The sequence below is a fragment of the Plecotus auritus genome (genome assembly GCF_963455305.1).
Source record: "Plecotus auritus genome assembly, chromosome: 4".
NCBI classification, from domain to species: Eukaryota; Metazoa; Chordata; class Mammalia; order Chiroptera; family Vespertilionidae; genus Plecotus; species Plecotus auritus.
Window position 1 is genome coordinate 151,135,538 of NC_137775.1, and position 16,135 is coordinate 151,151,672.

At 41.2% G+C, this 16,135-nt stretch overlaps 1 protein-coding gene across 5 annotated transcripts in view; it reads left to right on the plus strand.

Moving 5' to 3' along the window:
* RELN (reelin) overlaps positions 1-16,135 on the plus strand; it is a 462,208-nt gene that overhangs the window by 55,116 nt on the left and 390,957 nt on the right. For all 5 annotated transcript variants that reach the window (XM_080663650.1, XM_080663648.1, XM_080663649.1 and 2 more), the window contains exon 2: positions 7,185-7,295. In XM_080663650.1, the coding sequence (XP_080519776.1) occupies positions 7,185-7,295 (111 nt within the window). The remainder of the gene's footprint in view (positions 1-7,184; positions 7,296-16,135) is intronic.

A 16,135-nucleotide genomic window follows, 5' to 3' on the forward strand; every position in this document is an offset into this window, starting at 1 on the left:
CTGCGGGCTCATGCCCAATCAGTCCTCATTGGGAGAGGCTCGAGTCGCTGCAGCAGTGCTTGCCAGCCATGAGCCCTGCGTCTGGCGCCCTCCTGAGGGGAGTGGCCTGCAAGATCGGGCCAAAACCAGCTCTCTGACATCCCCTCAGAGGTCCTGAGGGCGCAGGCCAAGCCAAGGGACCCCACCAGCACAAGATCGGGGCCAGGGAGGGACCTCGGGAGGGCTCCAGGGCATGTCCTGCCCATCTTGCTCAGTCCCTGATTGGCAGGACCCCAACAGCAAGCTAACCTACTGGTCGGAGCGTCTGCCCCCTGGTGGTCAGTGTATGTCATAGTGAGTGGTTGAGTGGCCTTAGCATATCATTAGCATATTATGCTTTGATTGGTTGAACAGTCGACCAGTCACTGGATGACTGAACACTTAGCATATTAGGCTTTTATCATATAGGATAGCTTAGTTCTTAAAGTCTGAATGTATTATGTACTTTCTAGGGCATTTTATTATTAGGGCTAGTTTGCTTGTTCTAACTGTATTTCTAATGTGTATTTATGATAAAATTTTTCCCCCTCAACTTTCAAGTCTTTTAAAAATATATATACATATTTTTTATTGATTTCAGAGAGGAAGGGAGAGGGAGAGAGAGAGAGATAGAAACATCAGTGATGAGAGAGGATCATTGATTGACTGCCTCCTGCACACCCCCTACTGGGGATCGAGCCGGCAACCCTGGCATGTGTCCTTGACCGGAATCGAACCTGAGACCCTTCAGTCTGCATGCCGACTCTCTAGCCACGGAGCCAAACCAGCTAGGGCTCCCCCTCAATTTTTAATATGAAATTTTTTCTGAAAGAAAAAGTAAAAGATTAGGCAACTATCTGTATACGCACCACCAAGATTCATCAGTAATTTATATTTTACAGTAAATTTCTCTGAAAGTGAATCGGCACTTGGTAAATATTATTTGTTCTCTGTCTTAGCATTAGTTAGAGCATTTGGCTGATAATCTTGAAAATACAATGAAGGGTTTGCTTATTAACTGGGCAAGTTAGACATTAGACACAAGCAGTCCTAACAGCTGTTTATCTTAAGGGTAGTTCAAATATAAGAATTTTGTGCAATTTTCCCTTATCCTAATATATACAAATTTATATATTTTAACTACAACTTCTATTTATACAAAGGTAGTTTCATGAGATATTTTTTAAAGGAAACATTTTAAAGTGACATTTGCTTTGGGACATTTAAAATTCTGCAGTTTGGGACCATAACATTCTGAATCAAAGTGTCCAAATCTTACAAAAATATCTGTAGTGGGAATTTGGACTGTGTATTTTACTCATTCTGTAAATGAATATATCTGTATATACATATACACAAAGTCTTATGATTTATGTATACTTTATTTAAAATACTAGACACAGATACCTCTCTTTAGTTCATCAGCTTCATCAAGGGGCCAAATAATATGGTAACCATAAAATGATAACATTTCCTACTAGTTCATATATGTATTTAAAATAATTTCGCATTCAGAAATGTGAGCTTTGATTTTTTTCTGATCATGAACCATATTAGTACTGTGTATAGTAAACCATTCCTTTAATTTACCTTAGGCCACTCTCCTGCTTTCAAGAAGATTATTCCAACTGCCTGTGTAGCAGAACTTTGTGGATGTAAGTGATGTGCTAAGACTAGAGACACTAGAATAGTGCTTGAAGGGTGAGTCCCAGTGGAATTAGAGGGGAAAAGTCAAGTCAGGGCACACAGGAAGGGTAAGAGCCAGTGCACATTAGGGGTCAGATGAGCTTGATAGAAAGGAAGAGGACGATATGGCAGGGTACTGGAAGGAGCCCCAAAAGAAAGCGGAAACTGGCAGGAACCGATGATGCTGAATTACACAGTAAGAACAGCTAGCCAGAGCAGCCTCAAAGCCTGAAACAATGATTTGTTTCTATGTGTGTGTTTTTTTTTGTTGTTGTTGTTTTAGTTTTTTGTGTTTTTTTTTTTTTAGAGGAAACCCTCACAGACTAACTAGAGGACGCAAGTAGAGATAAGTGGGAGCATTCATTGAAAGGGTAAGAGAGGGTAGAGAGAAGGGTGCTCCTGACAGTTTCAAAGTCAAAGTGTCCTTGGCATAAAATTTTCAGCATCTTGCTTGCATTGCTCATGAGTTCACTACTAGTGTTTCAGTCAATAAAAAAAAAAAATGTGGGCTTCAGATATCCTGAAGTTTCCTTCAAACTAGCAGGGGATCCAAACGATGTCAGGTGTTTTTGAAATACAAAAATTAGACCCATTCTTTTCTTGAGTAAAAGAAAACCTGGCAATCAGAAAGGTATGTCTTGTATCCCATACAAATCTGGGCACCATTTCCTTTTTCTTAAAAAAATCCAGTTCACATATGGATTATGCATTACTTCTGTAAAAGGAGGAAAAGGAATGCTTGTTCCACAGTGTCAAGAGAGTAGCAGTGTTCCAAAAGCAAATGTAATTTCTCCCCTTAAAAAATACTTTGACTTCTCAACTCAAGTGAGTAGGAAAATAGATTATATAATCCATTAGTTTCTAATGGAACCTTTTCTTTGGATGATTTGTGTAAGATACAGTATGTGAGAATGAATGTGTACTTAAGTTGGTCTGCCGTTTTCACAGATGTCTTTGGCTATCTCTTGGCCTCTCTGCATTGATTTGTCTTGCACTGTGGAAAACATTTTAAATATATAAATAGCCACCTTTCCTCTGTCTTCTTTTCATTCCATGTGGCTTTTCCAGTGGGATCTATCTGACATACAAAGTCTAGGATTCACAACTTACTTTTCCTCTGGAAACTAGTTGTAAATAAGACAATCTTATACCACTTTTATATGAATGAGTCATTCCTTAATAAGTATTTTAATACATATTTATTGAACACCCAAAATTGTCAGGAATTGCTCTAGACACTTAAGATACCTGCCTGATGGAGTTTACATTCTGCAGAATGAGACTGACAATAAACAGAGAAACGAAAATCATTGCAAGTAAATCAGTATAATGTGTTAAAGATAATAACTACTTATAGAAAAAAAAGGGGGGGAGTAGAACCAAATAGGGAACATCAGGAATGTGAGGATTGTGGGGGCAGGGAGACAGGGGGTCATTTGCAATTCTAAATAGTGTGGTTAAGCCAGGTTTGAACTAAGACTCCAAAGAGGTGAGGGAATTGGCCTTTCAGGTATCTGGAGAAAAGGACTGGTGTAATGACTTGGCATATCTGAGCAACACCACAGCGGCTAGTGTGGCTGGCATGGAGTGAGCCAGGAGGAGAGCAGGAGATGAGAACAGGGAAGGAATGGGGGCAGATCACATAGGACCTTATAGGCCACTGTAAAGACTGACTTAGAGCATTAGAAAGTTGTAAGCAGAGGAGGGACATGAACTGACACGTGTTTTAAAAGAATTCCTCTGACTCTTATGCTGAGAATAGACTGTAGAGAGGAGGGTAGAACTGGGAAGACAAGATCGATGTCTAATGTGGTCATCCATGGGAGAGACGTTGGTAGCTCAGAATAGGGTGCGAGTGGTGAGATTCTGGATATGATCTAAAGGCAGAGCCAATAGGATTTACTGATGGTCTGGATTCAGGGTATGGATGAAGGTGATTCCAGAGTTTACTTTGGTTTTAGCCTGAGCAGTGGGAAAGAAGTGCCTCTATCAGTGGAGTTGGGGAAGGCAGAAGCAGGTGTGAGCCATGGGGGTGGATGTTCAGTTTTGGTTATGTTGAGGTTGAGATGCCTCTTTGAGCATTCAAGTGGAGATGTTGAGGAGCAACTTGATATATGTCTGGAGTATATCGAGAGAGAGAGAGAGCTGGACTGGGGAATGAAATTTGGGAGTAGTCAGCTTATGGATAGTATTTAAAGCAAAGAGACTCTAAGATTAATGAAGTATTTTTCTTAGTCATTACATTTTTCTAAGACATTCAATGTTTAGAAATTCTCACATATTTAAGCTCACTTAGCCATGAGACCACAAAATAATATCACTGCTAGGAATAGAATGAGAAAGAGAGAGAGAGAGAGAGAGAGAGAGAGAGAGAGAGAGAGAGAGAGACCACACAAATACCTTGCAGAATCTGACATGGTAAATTGATAATATTGGGAATAAAATCCAGTCTTCTTATTCCTGAGATGTTTTCACTAGACCTTGCTGCTTCAGCACCCAAGGATCTATGTAAAGAGGAGCACTGACTTGAAGCAGGCATTGGGGGGTGTGAAGAAGATCAGAATTTGCTTCATCCTCTGGGTCTGGAGGTGCACTGGGTGGCAGATAGGGGCGGGGGGTGGGCGGGGAACTCTGGCAAGAGGACATCTAAGGGGCACAGCAGACTTGGTTGTGCTCTGAACCCACATGAGTTACAAGCCGTGCAGGCAGCTTCCTAGGTGCACATCTCTTCCTGGTGACACATCACTGGATATGTATACACTATTGATAAACAGAATTTATCAGTTGTCATGGTAGACATGGCAGGGGTTTTGTTTTGATCAGAACTGAATAACTCTCAGGAAGACCAAGAGCTGCCACACATGCTGCTGCTCCTCCTCAGCCCTTTCTCCAGGAGCGCTCAGCCTCTGTTTTAAATTGACACGGAGAAGACGGGCTGGTGAATTAATAACACGCTGGGGGGTGCCACATGTCTTGGGCCCGCTGAGGTCACAGCTCAGACTTGGAGTGGACTATGGTGAGAAGTGAAGCACTAGGTGGGAGGGCGGGTGGAGAATCCTAGCAGGCAGCAGGACTCAGACGTGGGCAGCCCACTGATTGGATATGTGCAGGCATCCGGGAGGCAGGCGCCAGGAGCTCTGTAAAGCATTCCTGTTCTCAGGCAGAGAAGAGAAAGGCAGGGCTTCAAGGTCTTCGAGAGGGCAGGGCAAGGGAACTTTTATCGCTTAGTTACTATATTCATGATAGTGCATTGAGATGAATACATTGATAGAGAGATGGTAGGTATGCTTCTTTTAATTCTTACCATAAATCTGAAAGTATTAGAATACCTTTTTGTAAATGAGGAATCTGAGACTTTCCCCCAGGTCACACACTGATCAGAGATAGAGGAGGTAAGACTCAAGGGTAGGTTTGCCTCACTCCCAAGCCCATAAAACCCTTACACTTTTCAGAATTTTGGAGCTAGGCAGCGTAAAGGAATGGAGAGGAGTCCACAGGGCTGTGTTTGCGTGTTAGTATAGGCTGGCTGCCATCTCACTGGACTAGATAGTGGACGGGGTTGAGAGGAAGTGGGTATAAACAGGGTCCCATGGATCCCTGAAAGAAACTGCAGGTTTGATCAATTTGCTGTGAAGGATGACCTGAGACACAGCATTAGAGTCCAGAGGTCAATATAGTCAATTTAACAGGAAGTAATTTACCGTAATTCTAACCCCTTTAGATTGGGGCACAGAGGCAGTTTAAGCTCTTTTTACTAAGTCTAGGTGAACTCACTGAATCAAAGGATGGAGACATCAGTAGAACCAATTGTAGATATATGGGGTAAACAAATCGGGGAGGGGGGCTGAGGATTAGGGTGTGATGCTGTAGATGGGGATTAAGTGGTTTTGCTCAAGGATAGGGTGCAGCAGATGAGAGCCCCATGTGCAGATTCACCTCTTACCCAGCCTAGGGCTTTATCTACCAGGGCATGGGGTCACTTTCTAGCCACCCTTGGTCCTCTTTCTCTCTAATAACAGTGACATTGACTCCTGCAACTTTCATTTTTGTTTTCTTCAAATACTCCTCATGTATGTAAGTAATCTGAGAAAGAGGTTATTATTAAACAAAGGTTTGGCCATAGCCACTTCGCCACTTGGAGATCTGCGGGGAGCAGAGAGAAAATGGGAGAGAAGCCAGGTTTAACAGCATAAAAAATTTTACTAGTAGATGGTCTGGACAGTTTCTTAATTGTTTTGTCCCACAGATTCCTCATTTGTTTCCTGGGAATAACAATAGTATCGCCTTCACAGAGGCACTTTAATAATGAGATGAGATAATACATGTTGAACACTAAGCTCAGTGCCAGCGGAGTGGTTTACATGCCAAAGAACTCAAATTTTTAGTTGTTATAAAGGATGTGAAGGTGATTTACTCCAAAATCCAATGCCATTTTGGAGACAGCATGATGTCCAGCTATTCTAATGATATATGTGTTCAGCTATTCTAATGATATATGTGTCTTGTTTTATGCTTTATAATATGGCTCTTTCAGACCATTCAGCCCTACTCACTACATTTCTTTGGAGTTTAATTTAAACATTTTCATCAAAGTTAATGTGACTCTTCTCCTCACAGCTACCAAGAATGATGACTGCCTTGAACTGTGCACTACCAAAATAATATTACCTTCTCCCAGCTTCTTCCTACAAATAGCGTCATCCTGATCTTATAAAACCAATACAGGAGAAAATATTATATCCAGGAGGGAATTATGATCAATTTTTAGGGTGGAGAGCAAGATAAAATTTTAAAAAGCTGAACCTGAGTAGCATACAAATACATTTAATTTGAACCGTTTCTTCCCAGGAACATCCTGATTTTCTGGTTATGAAACCATTGGAGTCATCTTGTAGACTTTGGTCTAACCCTTACAGCATGCAGCAGTCTCGCTCTTGTTCTCATAAGGAAAAGGGCTGACTGTCTTCATGCAAATTAGTCTGCTTTTGTCAAAAACTTCAGGGACTCATCTCTGAAATGTAGATTCACAATAAGTGCATCTGACTGCTCTTCTTTCAGCTTATGTAAGATTGTTTCCCACAGTATGGAATACTTTAAAAATAAAGTGTCTCATCACATTGCCAAAACTCCAGCCATGCCTTTGACTGCCTTCAGGGGTGGTGATGGAGGTGGGGAAACTAGCTATTCAATACTCCATTGTTTTCAGACAATTTTGCACATAGCTAGGGAAAGTGCAAATGAATGCAGAAAGATAGGACCGATGTTCTAAATTTAGGACTAGCAATTATAGACATTGGAGTTCTGAGCTTCTTTTTGCTTTTCTGTCATTACTAATTCGTGTAAAGAAAATACCAAGTAGCGATAGTATAAAAATTAATATGAGTAAAATTTTTGACAATGTCTAACACTTGAGGAATGTATCTCATTATTCTGACTGTATTAACTGAGGTTTCTTTGCTCTTCCCCACCCTGTATTTCAGTGACAATTTCAACAAGCACCTTTTTTGACGGGTTGCTGGTGACAGGGCTGTACACATCTACAAGTGTTCAGGCTTCACAGAGCATTGGAGGTTCTAACGCTTTTGGATTTGGTAAGCTATCCTGATATAAGAAATCAATACTTGGCAATATTTTATATAGCTATAGGTCTTGTTTTTTAAATATCTGTTTTAAGATATTAAGACATTTATTATTTCAGATAAAATAATATGACGTGATTTTTGTGTGTTTGCTTTTGGAGTTGGGTGACTTGAAATAAGTCATGTAAATATGCAGCCAACCATGAGCTTGCCGTGACCAGACCAGGTCCTTCTCTTCACCCTCTGCCACTAGTACACATGGTCCTGTGGGTTCATGTAAAGTTCTCTCTTCTATCATTTATGTTGCTAGAATTGGAATTCGCTCTGATGCCCATGCAATTATTCAGTATCCTCTTTTTATAAACAATTCTTAAAATCCTGAAGTAGGTGAAAAGTGTCATGTTAAGTTTGGCAAGTAAGCATTCAGTACTACACGTGGAAGTTGGTAATAATTGTTTAAATGATTGAATTCTATGAGTATTCATAAAAGAATGTGATTTAATATTTAAGGCACTTATATGGAGCCTTTCTCCTTAAATCAGAGGCCTGGCAGGTTACTTTTGTGGGGAGGCAGAAGGCTACATGATGGTCACTCATTTTTCAATTTGGAAATCTCGACTTTACCCATAATGTGGTAAACATGTCAGGCTGGAATTAAATAGACCCTTTTAAGCATCAAAAATCCAAATTTAACATATCAATTTGTGTAAGGCATGAAATCATTGATCTTACTCTAAAATTGGAAAACTGTACAGGACTTCCTCCATTGATGTGAGAAGAAAGAATTGGGTTGTCAAAGGTGGCCATGTGTTCAGAGTTTTTTTTTTGTTTTTTTTTCTGGGGTGTTTATTAAGTAAATAATTTTTACTTTTGATATATGAAAGAGTACCTCCTCTGTGTCCAGTCCGGCATTAACTCTGCCCAGGTTGATGTCAGAGTCATAATGTTGATGCTGCATTGTCATTCTGCGGGCCCAAGATGAGTTTCACTCCATAGGGCTTCAAGGAACTGTTAGTCATTTAATCATCATGGTAAATTTTGACATTGACAATTTGTCCTATTTTTAAAAGACCTCATATAATCTTTTACAATCTGTTGGTAACTACTTCTAAGGTCTAATTCTTTAGAAAAAAATTCCTCTTAGACTTTAAAAATTCCACTTTTTTAGCCCCACCTTTTTTGTGCTCTGCAGAATGAAAGATCAGTTACAATTATGTAGTTAGGTACATAATATACACTTTGGGGGCAAAAGTAAGTTTACAGTTGTTCATATGGAAAATACTACAATAATCCTATATAATAAAGAGGTAATATGCAAATTGATCCTCATGCCCTCACGTCACAAGATGCCCACCCCCATATTGTCACAAGATGGCCGCCCCACGTCATCACAAGATGGCCACCCCCATGTCGTCACAAGATGTCCACCACAAGATGGCCGCCCCCACGTCGTCACAAGATGGCTGGCAGGGGAGGGCAGTTGGGGGGGGACCAGGCCTGCAGGGGAGAGCAGTTGGGGGCAACCAGGCTTGCAGAGAAGGGTAGTTGGAGGGGACCAGGCCTGCAGGGGAGGGCAGTTGAGGGCGACCAGGCCTGCAGGGGAGGGCAGTTGGGGGTGATCAGGCCAGCAGAGGAGCAGTTAGGTGTCAATCATGCCAGCAGGGGAGCGGTTAGGGAGCTATCAGGCAGGCAAGTGCTTAGGAGCCAGCAGTCCCAGATTGTGAGAGGGATGTCCGACTGCCAGTTTAGGCCCACAGGGATCGGGCCTAAACTGGCAGTCGGACATCCCCCAAGGAGTCCCAGATTAGACAGGGTGTAGGCTGTGCTGAGGGACACCACCCAGTGCACAAATTTCATGCACCAGGCCTCTAGTCTATATATATATAAAAGCCTAAGCAACTGGATGACTGGACAACCAGTCGCTATGATGCACACTAACCATCAGGGGGCAGACACTCAACGCGGAGCTGTCCCCTGGTGGTCAGTGCGCTCCCACAGTGGGAGCTCTGCTCAGCTGACCGATAGGCGCCAGATGCTGGGCTGACGGCTGGCGAGTGCAGCTGTGGTGGCATGAGCCTCTCTTGCCTCCATGGCAGCGCTACTGGGCAGTGGCAGGTACAGCAGGGCCCGGATGAGTGGGAGTGGCAGGCAGGAGTGGCAGGTGGTGTTGGACTGCTGGTTTCAGCGGATCCCCACAGGCTACACCAAGGGACCCCACCAGTGCACGAATCCATGCACCGGGTCTCCAGTTAATAAATAATGCAACTTTTGCCCCACCCTATATATGACATACTACCTCTTCTGTTATAACAAGACACACTAGTAGGGTTGCCAGATTTAACAAATAAAAATTTTATAAGACATCCAGTTAAATTTGAAAAAAATACATATTTTAGTACAAGAATGCAATATTTGGGATAAGATGTACTGGGTTCTACTCTAGCCCAAGTAAGTCAAAACCAGTTTGGCTCAGTGGATAGAGCATTGGCCCACAGACTGAAGGTTTCCAGATTCGATTCAGGTCAAGGGCATGTACCTCGGTAGCATGCTTGATTCCCAGCCCTAGTTAGGGCATGTAGGGGAGGCAACCAATCGATGTGTCTCTCTCACATCAATGTTTCCTTCTCTCTGTCTCTCCCCCTTTCTCTAAAAATCAATGAAAAAATATCCTCAGGTGAGGATTAACAAAAAACAAAGTGGGGTTTGGTACTGGTAATTTTTAAAGTTCCCGAGGTGATTATAATGGTTTTCCAGGGATGAGAACCACTATACTCAGTTAGTCCAGTGCCCCACAGCATCTGCATCACTGAGAACTTGTAAATACAGAGTTCCAGACCTTACTCTAGACTTAGTGAATCAGATCTTCTGGGCATAGGACCCAGTGAGCAATTTTTAATGAGCACTCCTGGTGACTTTGATGCATACTAAAGTTTGAGAATCATTCATCTACATTAATTAAATGGGAGAGACAGACATTATTATTATTTATTTTAATTCTTACTCGAGAATATTTCCCCCCTCATTGATTTCTAGAGAGAGTGGAAGGGAGGGAGGAGGAGGGGAGAGAGAGAGATTGATTGCCTCCCACACATGCCCCTTCCAAGGCTGGGGAACCTACAACCGTGCGTGCCCTTGACCAGGAATCAAACCCACCACCCTTTTGGGCTGCAGGCCGATGCTCTAATCATTGAGAAAACTGGCCAGAGCAGAGACAGGCATTATTTAAATGACCATATAAATATGCAATAGTAAATCTTGCTAAGGGCTAGCTAGCTAGGTGAAGTGCTGAGTGCTGGGAAAGGGTATGACAGAGAAATGAGATCTAATCTGGGGTAAAATGGGATGTAGTTAGGAAAGACTTTACTGAGGAAGTGCTATTGAGCTGAGATGTGAAGGATGAGTAGGAATTACTAAACGTCGGTGGAAGGTGGTGCACAGCATACCTGAAGGAGAGAACAGCAGATCCAAAGGTCTCAGGGTGGGAAGAGACTGGCTATGTTGTAGGAATTGAAAGAAAGCCTTGAAGTGGCTGGATCTGGCATCAAGAGGGAAGTGGTAAGGCTGGATAGGAGACCAGAGCAAGACCATTCAGGATGTTGAGTTGGGGAAGCCATTTAGGATTTTAGGCTGAGAAATGACTGGAACAGCTGTTCATTTATAAAAGATCACTCTGGGGTCAGCCTGGAGAACAAACTGTAGGGTCCAGGAGTGGATGCGGAAAAACTATTAGGTGGTGAAAGGTTCTTATGTGTCAGGGCATGTGAGGAGTCCAGGTGGAGGGAGACTGGCATTGGCAGTAAGAAGGAATAGTATGGCCTTGACTTGGGAGCTTAGTTGGTTGGAGAGTCATTCCGTATACCAAGAAGTTGTGGGTTCAGTTCCCGTTCAGGACACATACCTAGGTTGTGGGTTCAGTCCCTGGTTGGGGCACATATGGATCAATATTTCTCTTTCACATAGATGTTTCTCTCTCTCTCTCTCTCTCTCTCTCTCTCTCTCTCTCTCTCTCTCTCTCTCTCTCTCTTTCTCAAAATCAATAATAAAAAGCAGCATCACACATATCCTCGGTTAAGGATTTTTAAAAAAAGTTAAAAGGAGAAGTGGTAGGAGGGGTGAAAGTTTGGGCTGTGGAGACACACAGATGTGCTTGCAGATCCAGTCCCAGTTCTTTTTAGCCATGTGCTTCAGCCAAATTGTTTGACTTCTCTAAGCTTATTTTCCTTATCTAGGAAAAGATGGTGATAATAACTTCGTAAGATGTTGAGTACTCATGAGGATTAAAGGTGTTGATTTATGTAAAGCGCTAGCACATAGAAAACACTCAGTAAAACTAGGTATTCCAAAATTATAAATCTGGATAACCAAAGTAGCTGATTTTCTCAGTTCAGGACTGTATATTCTTTCTTTTGGGAGAAAAATTGTTCTCAGGTGGCATTAATTTGGGTTCTACAGATCCAGATGATTTGAGAAGACTCGACTGAATGAATTATCATTTGCCAAGATGGAGGCTTTAAATGAGAAAAATCATTAAATATCATTCATAAGTGTGTTGTAAACACAATTTGAAAGAACATACAAAATGCATGTATCATATTTCCTCAGATTTTAGCTAGTAATCCAAACAAAGACCTGAGAATGAAATAGAAATTATTTAGGACACCCAGACTTCAAGACATTTCTGTGGTGACTTTAAAAAGCTCAGTTTCATTTGAATTAGAATGTATTTTGATTGGCTCAAATTGCAAATAGTCTTTCCACCATTGGCCATTGATGGTTTGAAGAGGCTTCTGAACATGAAGCTCATTGATGGCAGTTAGACTTCTGTAATCAAATGCTCAGATCTCCCACTAGTCACTTGGCATTTTTATAGGACATGACTTTTAAATGGATGGATAGATACATGAGACCTTTCAAAGTTTCAGAAAGATCCAAATAATTGTATGTGTATGTATGTGATAGTGGTAAATTACCTTAAAATTTAATAAACACCTGCATGTTGTTAAACAGAGTTAATCTTCATAAATAATGTTTTTGGATAGAAACCAGGAGGTAAAATGTCTTTTTAGATAAATGGCCACTTTTTTGGGGGGGAAAAGCACATTAATTTTTCGGTATTTGATTTAAGTTTAACATTATTTACAATTTAAGAAGAAAAAGAAAATATGTATTTGATTAGGGTGCAGGTGAGAAAGTAGAGGAAACTCTGAAGAAGGTAAAACGTAAGAGAATTGCTGCTCTTGGGTAGTTTAGTAGTTGTAGAAGGAGCAGACCGATATAATGTGGCATTCTTTGATCTAGAGCAAAAGAGTTGTTGAATACATAATCTATCATTAGCCTCTGACTTTAATGGAAACATGTTAAGCAAACATGATTTGTTTGGCATTTTCCCAACACATCATAGGATTAGCGTGCAATGTTAATGTGTTTAAGTAGCTGCAACAAATAAGGCAAAGTAAAGCATAGAGTTGAGTCTAAAAAGGTACTTCTGAAAGTTTTTCCCCTTGGAGTTAATTTTAATGTACTAATTGCACTGAACTTGTAGTCACTCTGCTTTAAATATAAAATATGTGTATGACCAGCCAAAATAAGACCATCATTATTCTTAAGATACTGTTGTATAAATGTAATTCCACTAACATAACTATAGCCTTTTATGCAAAACCAACATTCTTTGAAATGTATGCCTCACTGACCAAATATAGACAAATGCCTAATAGCCAAAAGTACATTAAAACAATAGTTAATCAAAAGATGATTGAATGCCAGCAGTGTGAGATTTGAAATACCTCATTTTGCTTGTCAATATAAGAAAACATGCTGCCCTAGGGAAGTGTGATATTTAATTATGGATATCTCTTTGTGCATCCCAGAAAAAAAATGCTTCCCTCGACTTTGGCATTGAATTCCAGTTCAATCATGTAAATCTTCAACGCTCATTGTGGTTGCTCATAAAGGGATATTTGAATATTCTTTCATACAAAGTTGTTCCGTTTCCAGAGGCTGCAATGCATTTTCCTCAATATTTAGTATTCTGGCTCTAAAAGCATTTCACTACATTATTGGTATTCAGGCTGTAAAACCTGAGAATTGCATTTGCAGGTCTGATTAGTAGCAGTCACACTTCAAATTGGTAGACCTTGCATAAATTAAACTTTTGTGTTTTGCATTTCTTGGATAATTTTGTTCAGCAATACATTAACCATTCTAGCCGTTTTTTTGCTTAAACTTTTATAGTTTTCTGTGTGTTTCATTTATTTTTTCTGTAATAATTAGGCATCCTGAATCCAATAATTTGTTAATTATAAAACTCTTAAAATGGCAAGATTTTATGAAATCCAAGTTAGGGGGGAAAGTATTATGAATAGATCCAAGATTTTTTTTTCCTTTTCTAGTCTTTCCTCTTAAACATCCAGTTAATCATATCATATTTTAAATAGAGATTAAGTGACTAACATAAAAATTTAATACTTTCAATATAACTTTTAAAGCATAATAATAATTTTTTAACTTAGTGATCTGATTTTTTCAATGTGGTTTGATACTCTAACTTTAGATGAATATACTATATTTACAAAACAAATTATTTAAATGTTTTTAAAATACTTCAAATTTTACTAAATCTTATATTGGTCACTAGTTAATAGAAATGTGTACTTTACCAGTAGATTTAGATAGTATGTTAATGTTTCATTGCTAGGATGCAAGTTTTTTCTACTACTTGTAAAAATTGTCACTAAAAGTAAAAATATAGTGTCTATTTAAGCTACCTTTTGGTTATACTTCACATTAAAACATAGAACCTTTTACAACTTTGCTAATTATCAACAGGATCCCCATGTCCCTGGGTTTGAGTTGTAGTTCAGACTTATGTGTCCTGTCTGTGTGACTAAGAGACATACACTTGTGATGTGAATACATGCACATATTTGGGGTTTAACGTCTGTAAAGAGGGGACACTACTAACAACTTTATTACAGGGTCCTATATAGTTGTGGTATTTATTTACTAGCCTAAATGAAGCTAAATTATTCAGAACAATCTTGTTAAATTATTTTGTCTGTCTCTTTACAAAGAAATGCTCTGTAATGTATTGAGGGATTCAAAGGCATGACCTTTTATTGGGTATGGTAAATGATCTGTAACAAGAAGACTCTAGGTTAATTAAACAAATTACTCTAGTCAATGGTACTAGGAGCATAGCTGACGAGAGATGAAATTTACATAAACATCTTATTTATAGGGAATTAACCTAAATTTGGCATTTATTCATTCCATTTACTTAGGCCAGCATTATCTTCATTAAGAAATAGTGTTATCTTAGTTGTGTCAGCCATTTGACAAAGAACTCAGGGATACTTCCCAATTCCTAAATAACTAGCTTAAGAAAGAATAGTGGGCATGATGAATATAAAGCTGCTGAACTAATCAGTCAACAAATTGCTAAAGCAGATGTTGAGGGGCATGAGATTTGGGCCAAGTGGAAGAGTTGGGGGGAAGGCAGCTCAGTGCAGTGATTCATTACTTGACCTCTGGAGTCAGGCAGTTCAGGTTTCATGGCTGGCTCTGCTTCTTGCTAATTTGGGCCACAAACTTTCTTCCATAAGCCTCAGTGTCAGCATCTGTAAAATAGCATGCTAACAACTGTGCCTAGTTCACAAAGTTGTTGGGTAGATTAAATGACATGATCTATTCAAGTGCCTAGAATCTATGCTCATAATATCTACACTAATAAAAGAGAAACATGCAAATTGACCGTACTTCTGCTATGCCCACAAGCCACGCCCACCAGCCAATCAGGAGCGAGTATGCAACTTAACCCAACCAAGATGGCTGCAGCCATGGAGCAAGCAGGAGGTTTGGGTTTCCCCGGCAATGGAGGAAGCCAAGCTTCCCGCCCGCTCTGGCTGGCCCTGGCCTCTGCTCAAGGCTACAAAGTTTCAATTATAGAAGATAAATAAATCCCAACAAAATGGCGGCAGCCATGGAGCTGGAGAGAGCAGGGGGCTTGAGTTGCCCCCAGCAATGGAGGAAGCCAAGCTTCCTGACCAGCCCTGGCCTCCTATCAAGGCTGCAAAGTTTCAATTATAGAAGATAAATAAATCCCAGATACCAGGGCCTCTGCTTGGGTCACTGAGGAGCATGGCCAGCCTGAAAACCACCACAGGCCCCTCTCCCAGGCCGCCCTACACCGCAAGGGAACCCCCACCCTGATCCGGGACACCCTTTAGGGCAAACCAGCTGGCCCCCACCCGTGCACCAGGCCTCTATCCTATCTAATAAAAGAGTAATATGCAAATTGACTGTCACTCCAACACACAAGATGGCTGCCCCCATGTGGTCAAAGATGGCTGCCCCCATGTGGACACAAGATGGCCACCACAAGATGGCCAGCAGTGGAGGGCAGTTGGGAGGGACCAGGCCTGCAAGAGAGGGCAGTTGGGGGCAATCAAGCCTGCAGGGGAGGACAGTTAGGGGTGACCAGGCCAGCAGAGGAGGAAAGTTGGGGGTGACTGGGCCTGCAGGGAAGGGCAGTTGGGGGGGACCCAGGCCTGCAGGGGAGGGCAGTTAGGGACAGTCAGGCTGGCAGAGGAGCAGTTAGGCATCAATCAGGCTGGCAGGGGAGTGGTTAGGGGGTGATCAGGCTGGCAGGCAGAAGCAGTTAGGGGCAATCAGGAAGGCAGGCAGGTGAGCAGTTGCTTAGCCTGTTCAATGGCTGAGACCTGAAAATGGTTAAACTTAGAAATCAAGACGAATTACTCCTCTGCCCTCCTTGCCATCAAGGGATAAGCCACTGTGGCATGTTTTTACCTTACCCTTTTGGCCCCAGTTTAGACCATGAGGTACACAAGCAG